This window comes from Lutjanus erythropterus, chromosome 12 (assembly GCF_056507025.1).
Source record: "Lutjanus erythropterus isolate fLutEry1 chromosome 12, fLutEry1.hap2, whole genome shotgun sequence".
Classification (NCBI taxonomy): domain Eukaryota; kingdom Metazoa; phylum Chordata; class Actinopteri; order Lutjaniformes; family Lutjanidae; genus Lutjanus; species Lutjanus erythropterus.
The window spans coordinates 7,139,836-7,154,589 of NC_139328.1; the positions used below are offsets into that span (position 1 = coordinate 7,139,836).

General features: G+C 41.9%; 1 protein-coding gene across 2 annotated transcripts in view; it reads right to left on the reverse strand.

The window, feature by feature from the left end:
• Positions 1–354: 354 nt before the first annotated feature.
• Positions 355–14,754, reverse strand: part of dnah9l (dynein, axonemal, heavy polypeptide 9 like) — a 47,477-nt gene continuing 33,077 nt past the window's right edge. The window contains exons 64-92 of one of the 2 annotated variants that reach the window (XM_084731912.1): positions 13,552–13,665; positions 13,198–13,341; positions 12,399–12,581; positions 12,243–12,248; positions 11,905–12,006; positions 10,537–10,671; positions 10,195–10,368; positions 9,837–9,969; positions 9,607–9,709; positions 8,619–8,741; positions 8,307–8,511; positions 8,001–8,165; positions 7,727–7,867; positions 6,738–6,908; positions 6,544–6,666; positions 6,260–6,453; positions 5,954–6,102; positions 5,458–5,585; positions 5,084–5,221; positions 4,617–4,706; positions 4,348–4,539; positions 4,114–4,233; positions 3,697–3,756; positions 2,823–3,005; positions 2,438–2,620; positions 2,173–2,288; positions 1,111–1,223; positions 848–988; positions 355–722 (exon numbers count right to left, since the gene is read on the reverse strand). In XM_084731912.1, the coding sequence (XP_084588038.1) occupies positions 475–722; positions 848–988; positions 1,111–1,223; positions 2,173–2,288; positions 2,438–2,620; positions 2,823–3,005; positions 3,697–3,756; positions 4,114–4,233; positions 4,348–4,539; positions 4,617–4,706; positions 5,084–5,221; positions 5,458–5,585; positions 5,954–6,102; positions 6,260–6,453; positions 6,544–6,666; positions 6,738–6,908; positions 7,727–7,867; positions 8,001–8,165; positions 8,307–8,511; positions 8,619–8,741; positions 9,607–9,709; positions 9,837–9,969; positions 10,195–10,368; positions 10,537–10,671; positions 11,905–12,006; positions 12,243–12,248; positions 12,399–12,581; positions 13,198–13,341; positions 13,552–13,665 (4,077 nt within the window). In that variant the 3' untranslated portion in view covers positions 355–474. The remainder of the gene's footprint in view (positions 723–847; positions 989–1,110; positions 1,224–2,172; positions 2,289–2,437; positions 2,621–2,822; positions 3,006–3,696; positions 3,757–4,113; positions 4,234–4,347; positions 4,540–4,616; positions 4,707–5,083; positions 5,222–5,457; positions 5,586–5,953; positions 6,103–6,259; positions 6,454–6,543; positions 6,667–6,737; positions 6,909–7,726; positions 7,868–8,000; positions 8,166–8,306; positions 8,512–8,618; positions 8,742–9,606; positions 9,710–9,836; positions 9,970–10,194; positions 10,369–10,536; positions 10,672–11,904; positions 12,007–12,242; positions 12,249–12,398; positions 12,582–13,197; positions 13,342–13,551; positions 13,666–14,754) is intronic. The other variant, XM_084731913.1, reaches the window with a different exon arrangement.

The following is a 14,754-nucleotide window of genomic DNA, read 5'->3' on the forward strand; positions in this document are numbered from 1 at the left end:
CATGGAATAAATTTATCCAGGGTGTTTACATGTGCGTCTGATGCAAGACACTGATGCCAATGTTTAATTAAATTTAAGGCCAATTTGCAATAAAACTAAACATTAAATTTTAAAATATAGGCATATTCTTCTGAGTAAATACATATATCATCAAAAAATGTCAATAAGTGGTTGAATTAAAGAACATTTGTCCAAATATGTTTATTAGCAAAAACCTACAAGTCTAACCGGACAACAGAGGCATTACAATTTAACTCTTGTGCTTGGAGTGAATTTTAGATCACCATTACAGCATTAAATAAATATATATGTAAGGCCTTCCTAAGCAGAGTTTGGTATATATTGCAGTATATGTAAAGTGAACAACATGAATGACAAATAAGCTGAGGAACCCTCCTTTTTACCACGGGGTAACACACCTACCTTGCCCAGTAAAATAAAATCCCTCTCAAGTCTCGACCCCTTAACTCCCTCTCACACACTGAGCAGCAGAGCCACTCCTGCCAGCACCCACTTGGCAGGCCGCTCCCTGGTTTTGAGGCTCAAAGTCCAAACATATGTGGGTCCTCTAATCTTGGTCTTGTAGAGGGGACACTCGTAGATGTTCCTGGTCTCCTGGCGGTCATTGGGCACGGCTCGGACGGAGATGACAGGCATGGCTGGGGTCAGTTCCTTCAGACGGGCCTCAGCAATCACCCCGGCCTGAATGTCCCACCTCGCACCTGTGGAGGGACACGGGTCAAGTGGACAGGGAAAGGGAGGAAAGTTAATTTACAGAGCGGGTAAGATAGGACAGGATAAGAGTCTTACTGAAAGATCAGAAAAAAAAAAGAAACTCTTCGTCTACCTTCCATATAAAGTCCATATACATATGCACCCTCCCTGGCAGGTTGGTTGAACTCTTCCTTAAACTTCTTGGTCACATCCACCGTCAGGTTCACTTTATCCAACGGCCACTCATTCTTACGAGCCAAAGACTGCATCACCGCTGGAAGGCCGGAGTAAACAAGGGATGATGCAAGAGAAAAAAATGTGGGGAGAGTCCTGAAAATATTTTAGCCAAGCCTACAGCAGGCAGCGCTCTTATCAGTGTGGATGAATGTGTGTTACCCGTCAGGAAGGACTGTGGGTTGAAAAGTCCAGACAGCCAGACAACACTGGGCAGAGACAGGTCCTGAGTCCAGCTGTCCAGCTCTTTACAACGCTGCAACACGTCGTTATACCTGACACACACACACACACACAAAGAGACAGAACAGATCTTATATCTCTTAGGTTTCCATCCAAATGCATTGAGAAGTTTAACTGAATTTTGCCAAAAGAAAAGGTGAATTAATGCTTTTCTATATATTGATTAACTGGATGTGATTATTAGGAGTTGGTTCATAAAGATAACCAGTTGGTGGCACCAATTATCCAGTTAGAAAACCAGTAAACCATCGCAGAAGAAGACGGCGCTACAGGATGACATAACATGATAAACGCCAGAACCTTAAATGGTGAAAAACAGTAGAAAACGCAAGATTCATCTCTTAATGCAGTGGTTCCCAAACTTTTTCTCCATTTTCAGAAGCCAAAAAAAGCTTGCACCCCCCCACCCCACAATTTATATCAATTATTAACTATAATTGGGGACAGAACTGATAAAAAAAAATCAAAAGTTGAATTTTAGTGATATAAAGGTTAGCAGGATACAATCATCAAGCTCTTGTTTGTTTATGTCTTCATATTCATTAAACATTCTTTATGTCTCCCCTTGTCTTCCACGTCCCCCTTGCAGTGGCTCTGCACCCCCTCAGGGGGGCCCAACCCCGAGTCTGGGAACCACTGTATTAATGTGTGGAGGGTTACATCAGAGTTGTGTGGTGAGATCAGTGAGTGATAAGGAGACGCTCAGAGTGGAAACAGCTGGACACACCAGAACTCATCCAGAATATCTCATCTCATTTGGCACATTAACTCATTTTTTTTTTAAGACTAAAACCACCTCAAGTGAGCATTAAACATTTTTTGCAAAACTTCCAACCTTTTCTAATACAATACTTCAAAATGTGCATAAAATTACATTGATGGAAACAAGCATCCAGTAACAAAAAACACAAAACAAAAACATGATTTCTAATATATTCCCTACATTTTTTAATATTCAGACACAGTGACAAAGACACCCACCATATAGCCAGGCTGTAGATGGAGGGGTAGGCCAGCTTTGTCCAGGTATCAGGAACGTTGTCAAAGAACAGGGCTGACTGCAGCTTCTCCATCTCAGAGGAGATCGCCAGTTCACCCTGAGACAGACATGTTTAACTGCTACATCACCATGAAGACACAGTGAAGGCGCCACATGCAGCAATTATAATCAGTAATTTGACAATGTCAAGATGCTGAGGGCTGCACTGTTTCAAACACGCAGACACACACAAATGTGTAAGTGCACCTTGAGTCCCAGGTCAAGCTCCTTGAGTGAGCGCCGTATCTCGGAGATGAGCGTGTTCATGCGCTCGCACTCCTGGAAGCAGACCAAGATGTACGGGGAGCGTTCGGCTGTCTTAGAGGTGATGTCGGACATGTTGTACTCCTCTGGAAGCTTCTCCAGCACTTCATCTAAAATTGTTTTCACCTGACAGAGGGGAGTCAGATATTATTATAAGGAGAGAACGAGAGTAATCTCAGACTGCTGCCACCGAGAGCAATTCAGAGGTTTGATTTGTAGAGAAGCTCACGGACAGGTTCTGTCAAAAAAATATAAAATAAAAAAATAAAAAAATAATCCTTTAAAGAATTAATTGAAGATGTATAATTGAACGTGTGGGTGTAGCTACCTTCTCCTCCAGGGTCTGTGAGGCTCCCTCCCCCATCACAGCATCAGGAGACTGCAGCTCCAGCAGAGTGTGGAAAAGGTTATCCGACGTCACTGTCAAGAACTCAATTTCTGCATTGGGGTGTAACCCATAATGCACTGGGCTCTCGTGGGGCAGCATCTCGTCTATGAAATCATGGTAGCCCTGGAGATGTAGACAGAAAAAACAGTGAATGCCATCCATCAATTATTAGAATTTTTATTACACTCAAACATTCATTACACTCTAAGTCACTCTGTACTTTTATTTCCACCACCCAGGAGGCTGTTTTCTGTGTCATTTGTTTCTCTGTCTATTTGTCAGCAGGATTACAGAAAAATTACCAGCCTGATTTTCATGAAAATTGGTGGAAGGGTGGGCTGAGAAAGAACCCATTAAATTTTTAGTGCATCCAAGCCACAGGGCGGCAACGCTAATTATTTTTCCCTTTTGTTAATATTGTGAGATAGGGTATTTAGCCTCTTGGTGGAATGAATGCCATGCATCTATGGCATATTGTTTCTGCATGACACAATAATAAAAATTTAATCAAATCACATCATATTGCCTGTGAAGTTTGTGCTTTCAGATTCGCATATCATCAAAGAGTGGGCTTTGGTCTTGGTGAAGGTCTGCGCTCTCCAAAGTATTAAATTAAATACATTTAGTGTGTGAACTGCCTTTGTGGGAATTGGACCTTATTTATTGAGGGACAGCTGAACTTACTTTTTTTCAGTACTGACTTACTTTATAGCCACAGAGAGACACACCAGGATGCAGTTACTCTCTGTTCAGACCAGTTAAATATGCAAAATTAGGAATATCTGAAAATAAGTTAGTAAGTTAAATAAGTTACCTGGTAGTCCAGGTTGGAGGGGACGACAAACCCGGGAGCCAAAGCAAGCTTTCGGTCAAACTGGGAAATAAAACAACAGAAGCTTCAGATTTCTAAAACAGCAAAAAAGCATGAAATTATCCAAACTCAGATAGCCAAAATTTCTTGGCCTAAATCTGACGTGTCTGGCTGCCAGACACTCTTTAGCTCACATGTACAGTCTCTGGCCCAGAAGTAGCCAAATTGCTGCTAACTGGAGCCGATTCTCAGCCAAATCCAAAAACACAGTTAAATCTGGCAGCCATATCCAGTCTGCACCAAAGCCAGTTCACATTTGGTCCTCTTGTGCGAGAACACATCCGGGCGCGACGACACTCAACCTCAATCAGCCTCACTAGGGAGGATTACATTCTTTGTCTTTCTCCCTCGTGCACAAACCTGGTTGGGTTGCATGTATTCTTCCAGGTATGTCCTGCAGAGCCGTCTGTCCCAGTCGTCAGTGATGTGTCCTCCATACATGATCTCTCCAAACAGATACCTCAGATCCTCCCACGGCACCTTCATCACCATAATCGTTATGAAAATCACTGCCAGTACAATCATCATCTTATTATCCTCATCATGCTGTTGTGCACCATCTCATCTGCTTATAACACCAACAGCACACCCCACCTGTGCGTTGGCCTCCAGGTAGTTGTAGAGGACGTTCACGGATATTGTCAGGTCTCCGGTGTTGAAGGGGTACTTTCTGTTCCAGCCCTGCGGTCCAAACTTTCTCCTCTCTGCCACACAGGCATGGAAGTAACACAGAGAGAAGAGGATGGTCTTAAACTCCTGCTCACGGCTGCACTGGTCCAGGATGCCCTAAAAACAGGCCAACGATTTCATAAATAAACAAACAAATAAGCAAAACTTGCACAAAGCAGATAGTTGACTCTCACCTGGTCAAAGTTATCCAGAGCGGCGTGCAAATTGGCGAGCATGCCTGTAGGAGGTTCATTGGTGATCTTGATGGCGTTTTCCAGAATGCCCTGAGGAAAACATTTACAAAAGATTCACATCTGAATTTAAAGGGTAACTTCAGCATATTTCAACCTATTTCCCATGTTTTTGTGTCTAAGTGACAAATGGGGACAACAGTCTTTGAAACTGGTCCAGAACTGAGTGAGACTGCAGCAGCTGTCATCCACGAAACAGACTGCAAAGTAATCCTTATGGGCAAATGCACACCAAGAACAAGTATGTCCCCTTGAAGTTTTTTTTTTCACCACAGACAGGAACAGATTGTTATTCTAACATAATGACAACATTATAGAAAGGATCGCTACAAAGATAAAAGAGGAAGATCAGCTATCCTATCAAATAAACACAAGAAAAGATGACCTTCCTGCATACACAGCACCTCTACCTGAGGGATGATGTGTTCCTGCGGTGTCGGTGCTGGCTCAGCGCTCATAAACACTCTGTAGTCTGGGTGACTGCCTTCACAGCATCGCTCCAGCAGCTTCTCAAGTGAACCCAGCCAGCGACCAACCAGGTGGATGTTCTACAGAGACGTGAGAATGAAAACGCACAAGCAAAATCCAGCATAGTGAACATAGTATTTAGAGTTTTAGTAACATTTCTCCTGAGAGAAAAACATTATTCATAATTTATAAATTATTTAAAATTAAAAATGAACTACATAAATGACAATTAAGTCAAATATTTTGAACTTGTGATAAAATATCATTTTTTTCTCTCCAAATATTCAAAGTAAACCCTTCTGTCTTCCAATGAGACCTGCAATATAACCCAGTGACCCTCCTTGGCAGCCTTTTCCATGGCAACCTCAGCCACAGCTTCCTGGCCCTGGCCCAAGGACACATTGTGAAGCTTGCCAAGGTCGATAGTGAAACCCAGCTTCCTTCCTGGAAACACACAGGGTTGAAAGTCTTTATACGTTGACTAAAACTACACCCTTTAAGTAATCATACTCTCACTGAAACACATGAAACGTTCTCTGTCCTCACAAATTATTCTTATGGTTTCAATGATTTTTTTTCTGCCTCTTTTCTTTCTTTTCTCCAAATTCATCTGCAACATTATGATTTTATTGTCACAACTCTATTGGTAATATACAGAATTGGTGCTAGTTTATAAAAGCCCACCAGAGACTCTTTAACAAACAAACACCACTTTTCAGTACTAAAGAATAAGCAATTACTGTCCATGCAAAAACAATAAAAGTATATGTATTTGTGTGTGACTTCATGCAGCCTGTGCATGATTACAGTACCCAGTGATTCCACATCTTTAAGTGGGTCCACTCCGGGGGAGAGGATGAAGAACACAGGTGAGGCTGGACCACTTTCTCTGAAGGACTTTGCAAATTCAGTCTTTCGGCCCTCGGTGTACTTCACCCCGAGCTTCTCCTCCACAAAGTTCCTACAGTATCACAATCAGATGAGTAGAAATGATGAAAGTTTACCGAAAAGGTGATAGAGAAGAGGATAATCCAAAAGGATAAGCAATATGCATACATCTTATGAAGAAAAAGGAACCACTGCTGAATAAAAAACACAAGAGAAAAACCCCTGCTCACCTGAGAGCGTAGGTCATGCGGTCAGGTCTCAAGGCTCTCATCATGATGAGTTTCTGCAGGGAGCTTTTTCCTTTCCACTCCTGAGGAAACTTCTCTTTCTCTGGACACTCTGACTCCACCATCTTCTTCCAGCGCTTAGGAGAGCCTTCAATGTCCCGATCCAGACCTCGAAACTCATCAGTGAAACTCATCACCTGGGCAAAGACAAACAACAGCAGGTGGTGTTCGACAACAGCATTTATGAATATGGGTCATCGACGATGTGGATGTGTGTGTTTGTGCACCTTGATGGCGCTCCAGGCTGAGTTGGAAAGGAAGTCGAGGGGGCTGACGTAGTTGTGGTCGATGTTAAAACGTAGCAGGAAGTCCAGCTCTCGCACATCTATCTCCTTACTCATCAGCAGCAACTAAAAGAGGGAGAACACAGTCAGAAACGAAACACACTGTGTCTTTAACACTGACGCACACAAACACACACCTGGAAGGCCAGCTGTGCCGTAAAGGTGAGCTTGTCTCTCTCAAATAGTCCCCTGCTGATGTAGTTGAAGGTGGAGTAGGTAACACAGTCGATGAGTGTGTTCACTCTGCTCTTCACATCCTCAGAGGCCTCCGCCATCGCCACCGCGTTGTGGAAAACCACGTTAAAGGCCTGAGAACAAGAGGCAGAATAGACGTGGAGGAACTTTCGCTGCATAAATGGCGTATCACAGATTTCACATTAAGTCATATATTTTTCATCTTAGATTATCCAGAGATCATCACATGTGATCTTCATTAGATTTTGTAGCATTTAAACTGAAGGGATACTTTTACAGAAGTTATATCACAGAATCAATACAAGTTTATTCTTTTTTTCTAATTCAATTAGTGGTCAGCAAAACAAACTCATGTCATCTTAATAAAGATGCAGTCTTCAACCATCATTTTGTAAGCAACTATGAATTGATTTTATGCCACACAAAACATAAGACTGCAAACAGCTGAATACAATGAAAGGAGTTTGTTTCATTACGGACAGGTTGGAAGTGTTGCAGCCTGTTGCCTGCAGCTTTTTATCTAAGAGCTCGGTGCGGCTCCTCCTTCTTCTACCATTAATCTCTGCTATGTTTTTAATTGATCTGGTGTCAAAAAAATGACCACTGTCTTGTTTTGTGGATCTATTTTTGATGAACACTTGCAGTAAAGGCTAAGCTGTCTGACAGACACACTGCTTTCCCTGTGACTAATTCAATAAAAGTCACAGAGCAGTATATATTATATAAGCAGTACCTTAAGCTAATACAGATTTTTTTTTCTGTGAATTTCACCACAGACACCAAGTTTAAAATATTGCAATACTTTTTTTGCAAGGGCCATAGGCTCAGTCACCACAATATAACCTCATTTGGCAACAGATAGTGAATTAACAGACATTTATTTTAAAAAAAAAAATTTGAGATTGGCAGTTTAACTTTACTTTCTGGTTACCTTGAGGCTGAACTGGTACATTGGGTTTATTTTGTTGAGATCGTTCATGATAAAGTAGAGCAGAGAAGCTCTGACTGCCACGGGACGATAGTGCTCTCTGGCTTCGTTTATTTTCACCTCATTAACTTTGGCTTCCAGGACCTGAGAAGGAGAACAGAGGGAGGGAGAAGTAAATGTGGAGTATTGGAGGAAATGTGTATGGTATATGTTGGACTTTGAGCGATGCAAATCAAGTGAACCCACAACAACTAAGAACATACATTCACCCCGTTACCTTCATCTCGATCTCAGCAGCAGTGTGCTTGGTGGTCTCAAGCTTCTCCACCAGCACGTTGTCACCGAGGAAGTTACTCTCTGCTGCAGACAGTCTGGTCAGCAGCTCGTCCTCCAGGAGCTTCAGCTCAATCTTGAACATGTTCTGCTGTTTGGTCAGTTCACTCTGCAGGGAATTCACACAAACAGCAAAAACATTATCAACACTATATGGTTCAATTGAATATTATAGTGAAAATAACATAAATCAATTCACTGAATTATGTAATGGGGAAAACAGGATAACAGGATAACTTATTTACCCCACCTTGAGGTGCTCGAGGTCAGGTCTTTCCTGATTCACCACCTGGGCCAGCAGCTGGTCCTCCAGACCGTCTCTGGTCACAGTGAAATTGATGAGGGTGGTCTGAGCTTGAATCTCAGGCTTGTAGTGAGGATTGGCCAACTTGGTGTGGAGGATGAGTCTGAAGCCCGGGTGGAAGAAACACTCCTTGTCCCCAACTTTTATACAACTGTGAGAGAGTCGCAAAGCATGAGAGGAGAGGACGGGAAAAAAAAAACTTAAAGGAACAAATGATTGTTTTGTGTGCACAGTCACATGCTCAGGTGTGTGCATTACCTGCCCTTCTTGATAGTGTGTCGTCCCAGAAGCGGGTCAATAACAGGGTCAACTGTCTCCTCGAGGTTTTCTATGAGGACCGTGTCTCCTGCCACTACAGCCTGTTCTATCACATCCACATAGCTGGAACAACATTTTACATTAAAGAGATAGTTCAGATTATATGAGGAGGAGTTTAATGAGATTCAATGTGTTAATGAGAGTCAGTGTATTTCCATACAGCAGATGGTGGTCGGCACAACATCAGTTCAAGTGTATGTTATATTTATTTAATTTATATTTATTTTCACTGCTTTAGGTTTCCGTCAGACAAGCTTTCCTGATGGGACACGACCATGAAATGAGCCAAATATCGCTTACCTATCAGAAAAGGTTGTCTAGTAAAGCTGTGAAAATATTCTAAATATAGCGTACACTTTGAATGCTATTGATTTTAGGTGGTCCTTTTTCTAATCTGGATTGCTGCTCACCCTGTCCACAGTAGTTCATTGCTTAGCTTCCGTGCTGTTGCCCCTCTCTGCTTCTACAAACGGGGGGTATAGACTTCCATCTACTGTATGTAATTCACTGACTATGAATAATTACACATCAGTTTGTTCTGACTGCATAATTTGATTGAACAAGATAAATTCCATGCGTGCTGATATAGAGTACAGCCTCGTGTGCCTCGTGCTCATGACCAAATCACAGCTGTGCTGATAATCAGTACAACAGCACTCCCTCTTGCATGATATTGCTTTAGTACCTCATACAACTCCACTTCAAATAATCAGAACTATCCCTTTAATAAAGGTGAACAAGAACATTTGCAGAGCAGCAGACAACAGGTAGTGGTAGCTAGAGTGTGCGATGTCAGAATTTTTCACAGTAAAAGCTTTCCCACGTATGCTGTACATTCATTAAAGAATCGTATAAATAGCAGCTCTCAGGTCCAGAGCAGGTCTTCATTGAAAGCTTTCATCTCTACCTGATAGCTTGAAACACTCACCCTTTCTGGCCCAGACTGACAACCTTGAGGCTGCTGCCATAGCGACTCTTTATCCACTTGATGCCTTGCAGCTGAGGGTCAATGAGGAGAGGCCAGCGCTCACCTGAGGCGACACAAGAACGCCACAATGAAATTTGACCATATTATCAAGCAAATCCTGCACTGCACTCTTTATACCGCCCGCTTTCATCACTATGAGGTGATATAATGTATCTGACGCCAAAGCTCACAGTTAGTGAGGATGGCTGCGTTCTGAGTTGACATTTTGTCTCCTGGTAAGCCTTCATTGTTCCACTGTGCCACCATCGCGTCATCAGTCAGCATCAACACCGGATCTAAGCCCTCTGTCATGGGAACGGGCACCTGATGAAGAGACGATATGTAGAACTGAGCAAAATAAGAAGTGACGTTGTCATGGAAAGCTAAACATAATCTCCTGACGTGAGGACCGGCAGCTGTGGGAATGACAGAGGAAAAATGGAAACAGTGACACATTTTTCACATAAAGATAGCCTTGTAACTTAGGAAAATATTTGTTCATAGTAGAATAATTATGGGAAAGTATTCAAGTGTTTGTTAGACTGTGACCTTCTGGCTGCGCAGGAAGGGCATCCAGAGGTTGTCCAGCAGTTCTCTCCTGTACTTCTTGGAGAAGGAGCCAGCATAGGAGATGAAGGCTGCAGTTAGGAGGACGTCCCCGCTGAGAGTTTCCTCCTGTTCGTGGTACTGAGCCACTGAGTGGGCCCAACGCACATTCTCACTCTGAGACACACATTCAATATACATACAGTAAGACACTTTAAATAAATGATACTGCAATACTATAGACAGATGTACAAAAGCAGTGCACTGCATTAGTAGAAGATGTCTGAAATGAATTTTGAGAATCGTGAATCAAACTGATCTCCCATTGGTCGCCGCTGTGCCCACCTCCAGTCCTTTGACCAGCCGATTGGCCAGTTCAATTGTTTTGTTGGTGCAGTTGACCTCTTCCTGAAAACGCAGTTTCTCTGATGTGGCTTTCTCAAATGCTGTTGTCAGAATTTCCAGGCTGCTGTCCAACTCCTGAGAGAGAAGAGGAAGATGCCAAAAATATGATGACTTGTGGCCTTTGATGTTCCTTAATGAATTATCTCATACAAGTGTTTGAAAATTATCGTACACACAGACATATTACACACGTAGAACGCACTTATGAAGGTCTACAGTAGCTATGCTATGCTAACTGCTAGCTTCAGCAATCAGAATTATAGACAAATTGCTGCAGGAGAAGTGGAAGTGGATTGCCAGATGGCCAATTATCTATGACAGTGTTTCTCAAACTTTTCACACTGTGTACCTCCTCAGAAAATATTAGGCTCTCTAAATACCACCATTATGACAACATGAAGATACAGTAGTGTAGGCTGATCCAATTCAGTTCACACAGGAGGCTGGTTTATTCCTAACAAGAGGATTATTTATTGTTGACTGATGTCAGCCACAGCCACACTGTTCAAAGGCATAGCAGTACAAACTTAAACTCTTCCATACAGCTCCTTCATACACTGTAAGAGGTGGTGCCTCATACACACATTCAATTTTAGTCTTTTCATTTTACCTCCACTTACTCTCTTGCCATCACAGTTTTAGCTTGTAAGCGATGATAGGTAACGTATGTGTGCATGAATGTAACTACACAGCAGGCTGATACTGAATGACAAAACTTATTTGAAAAAAGGCGGCACGGCGGTGCAGTGTTTAGCGCTGCTGCCTCACAGCAAGAAGGTCCTGAGTTTGAATCTCCCAGGCAGATGGGGGGCTGGGGCAGGGCTTTTCTGTGCAAAGTTTGCATGGTGTCTGGGCTCCCTCCTTAGCCAGAGTCTAAAGACATGCATTAATCAGGTTAACTGGGGACTCTAAATTATCCATACGTGTAAATGTGAGTGTGAATTGTTGTCTTTCTCTATATGTCAGCCCTGCGACAAAGTGGCGACTTGTCCAGGGTGCACCCTGCCTCCAGCCCCCCACGACCCTTCAAGGTTAAGTGGCTATGGACAATGAATGAATGAAAAAAAAAAAAAAAAAAAAGAAGAAGAATTTACTTCCTCCACTAGAGGGAGCTTGAGTACCACCACAGTTTGAGAATCTGGCAGCTATGACAAAAGTGTAGCCCCTTAGTTACAGTAACATTTTTCAAATGTAGGCTGCCTATTTTTTCAGTATAAATATATTTACAAATGCAACAAAAGAAATAAAGAAAGGAAACAGGACAAAGACAGAAGAAAAAGAACGGAACAATGAACTGAACAGACTTACAGCAAGCTTCTTCCTGATGGCCTCGAGTTTCTCTGCAGCCTCAGCCAGATCTGCATTGGCCTGAGACAGACACATCCTCTTCATCTCCACCTCACAGAAGACCTGTGGACAAAACAAATATACACACAGAGCAGTTTGGCAGAAATATTCATTGTTTAGCTGGCTCCACTACAGCACAGTTTGTTTATTTAGAGTTGCATGTATAGTTTAAATGCTTTCTTTCTTTCTTTCAGCCATGCAGACAAAACCATAACAGTCCTGAAAAAGTATGTGACCAGAAACAAAATTCATTAGAAAAGCACGCAATCTATATGATCACATAAAATAGTTGTACTTACAAAAATCTATCCAGGGCAGCACAATAGTGGGGGGAAACAGAAAACAATCTATCAAACAACAAGAACACAGTGCTGTCTGTACAGTGAAAAACAATACACACCGGTGTAGCTTGGAGGACACTAACTATGTGTGACAGCTGGTGTATTGGTGTGTACCTCGTGGAAGCGTATGATGTTGATGACCCAGGCACAGAGCCCCGCAGCGGCAGAGGATTTCTGTCGCACGAACTCAGGGTTGAACTCCGGGTCACTGAGGTGCTCGTCTCTCACACACCTCACCGTGGCCTCGGGGATGTGCTCTTTGTCAAAGTTCACCAGAGCCTGCAGGAAGTCGTCCACCTGGATGTGCATTTGTTTGTGTGTGTGGAGTAGATAAAAATGGTGTCACTTCACAATCTCCATATTTAACAGTAACAGTTCTGCAAACTTTCTGGACTCTAAATCATGAGCAGGAATTGAGGAGAGGAATAAAATAAAAATACACTGTATTACACAACACAATGGCAACTGCCTAATGTAACAGTGTTTGCTAAATCCTCTTTTTCAGTTTTATTTATAACTTTGTTTAACCAGGAAAGTGCGTCAATGAGATTAAAAATCTCTTTTATAAGAGTCCAAGACAGCAGCAGCACATGGAACATAAAACATGGAGGTTATAAAACAGGCTTTTAGTAAAATAAATAAAATAATCAAGGTCCAGCAAAGCAGATTCATCATTGATTAAATAACAGCTGTCAATGCATCATAAGAAATATGAAAACAGATTAAGTTTAAATATTTAATTGTCAGTTGTGTTGGCAGCTCAGACAAAGGATGGGGAATAAAACAGCAGTAAATTATTCAAAAACAACACAATGTTAATTTCAGCAGTTTGGGGAATTTATCGATGACGGACTTTTGTAGTATCCAGACATTTATCAGAGAAATGCTACGAGACATCGTTATAAAATATCACCTTGCTCATCACCATCTTGGAAGCCTTCCAGCTGCGATCTTTGGGGATTCGGCCTTGGGGAGACAGCAGAACCAGAACAGCTGCTGAGACGTTGGTGACAATAGCTGGAGGGTTGGGGAACGTCCTCAGCTCTGTCAGGTTCAACTGAATGAGCACACACAGACACACACACATAAAAAATTAATTTGGAGGGCTGGGATGGAGCCAACCTTGCAGCACATTTTTCATTGTTTATTTGCACCACTAGAGATTGTCACATATAAAATAAATTGAATGAAATAAAATAAAACAAATAAAATAAATCACGTGTGATGAGAGCATTCAGGTCTGTTTTTGTGAACATGAGTGATTTACCCTGTTTAGTGTATTGAGGGCTGCGTTGGCTGCCTGCAGGGCAGGTTCAGCCTTCGCCAGGTCCTCCTCAGTCTCCCTCTGCTGTTTGGTCACTTCAGCTTGGATTGCTGCCACCTGCAGAAACAAAAGAAAGATGTGTGTTGTCTGCTTTGTACCTTGAATGAAATGTTGCTCTTCCATCTTACATACATAATATGAAGTGACAAAGCGGCATGAAATTACCCTGCATCCATGTGGTGTCGAAATAATTGGAAAAATCAGATCTCTCAGCATCCCTCTCTCCCCACTTCATTGCTCTTTTAAGCAATCTCTCCTCACTTACAATCCCACAACATCTCCAAATCCTCATCTTAATAGCATTAATGTTTGCCAAAAAACATATTAACTGGAAAGACAAAAGAAAATATGAAACCATGCAAACTGAGAAAAGGTCACAACAATCCTAACTGACAATCTGATCCTATTCTATAACACCTGATGTCGATTTCTGCTGTTAATCCAGAGCTGATTCCTCGCTACACCATGTCACTCTCTCACATCTTCCCAACACTAATATGATGGCTTAATTTGCTTTGTTTTGTTTGTATTAGATTTGTAAATATGTTTGGCATGCACAGGTGAGAAAGAATAAAGAAAAAAAAAAAAAGGAAAAGTCAGATCCTGATTGGGACAATTCACATGAATGTTCTGAAGTTGCAACAACTAGGAAAGTCTGCATTTTGGAACACAACTTGCAGAGTTTTTGTCTGTTGATGTTACATACAGAGAGGAAACACTGATAAAAGCTGACAACTTTTTATGAATTCACATGTAAATATTTTTCTCATGTAATCTGTAACATGGTATTAGGTTGCAACTATTAGTTTCTGTCCCGGTAGCGTGGCCTAGATCAAGTTATTTATTGGAATAAACCCTGATAGCAAATCAGGTAAAGCAATATTTCAGTGGTTTTAGGGAATGTAGTGGTGCAGCAACAAGTCTGTGACAAAATCACTTTGTAATATAAAGATTCAGACTGTTTCAGCATACTTAGATAGCAACATGAATCTTCACTGGGAGCCTAGTTTCAGCAAACTCATCATACAGATGCTACAACAAGTACAGCAACAACCCTACCCTACCCTTTGTAGCATCCTTGTTGTTTCCACATCACAACTTAAAAGCTCACAAACATGCAGAAGTTGGAATAACGACTTCCCAACT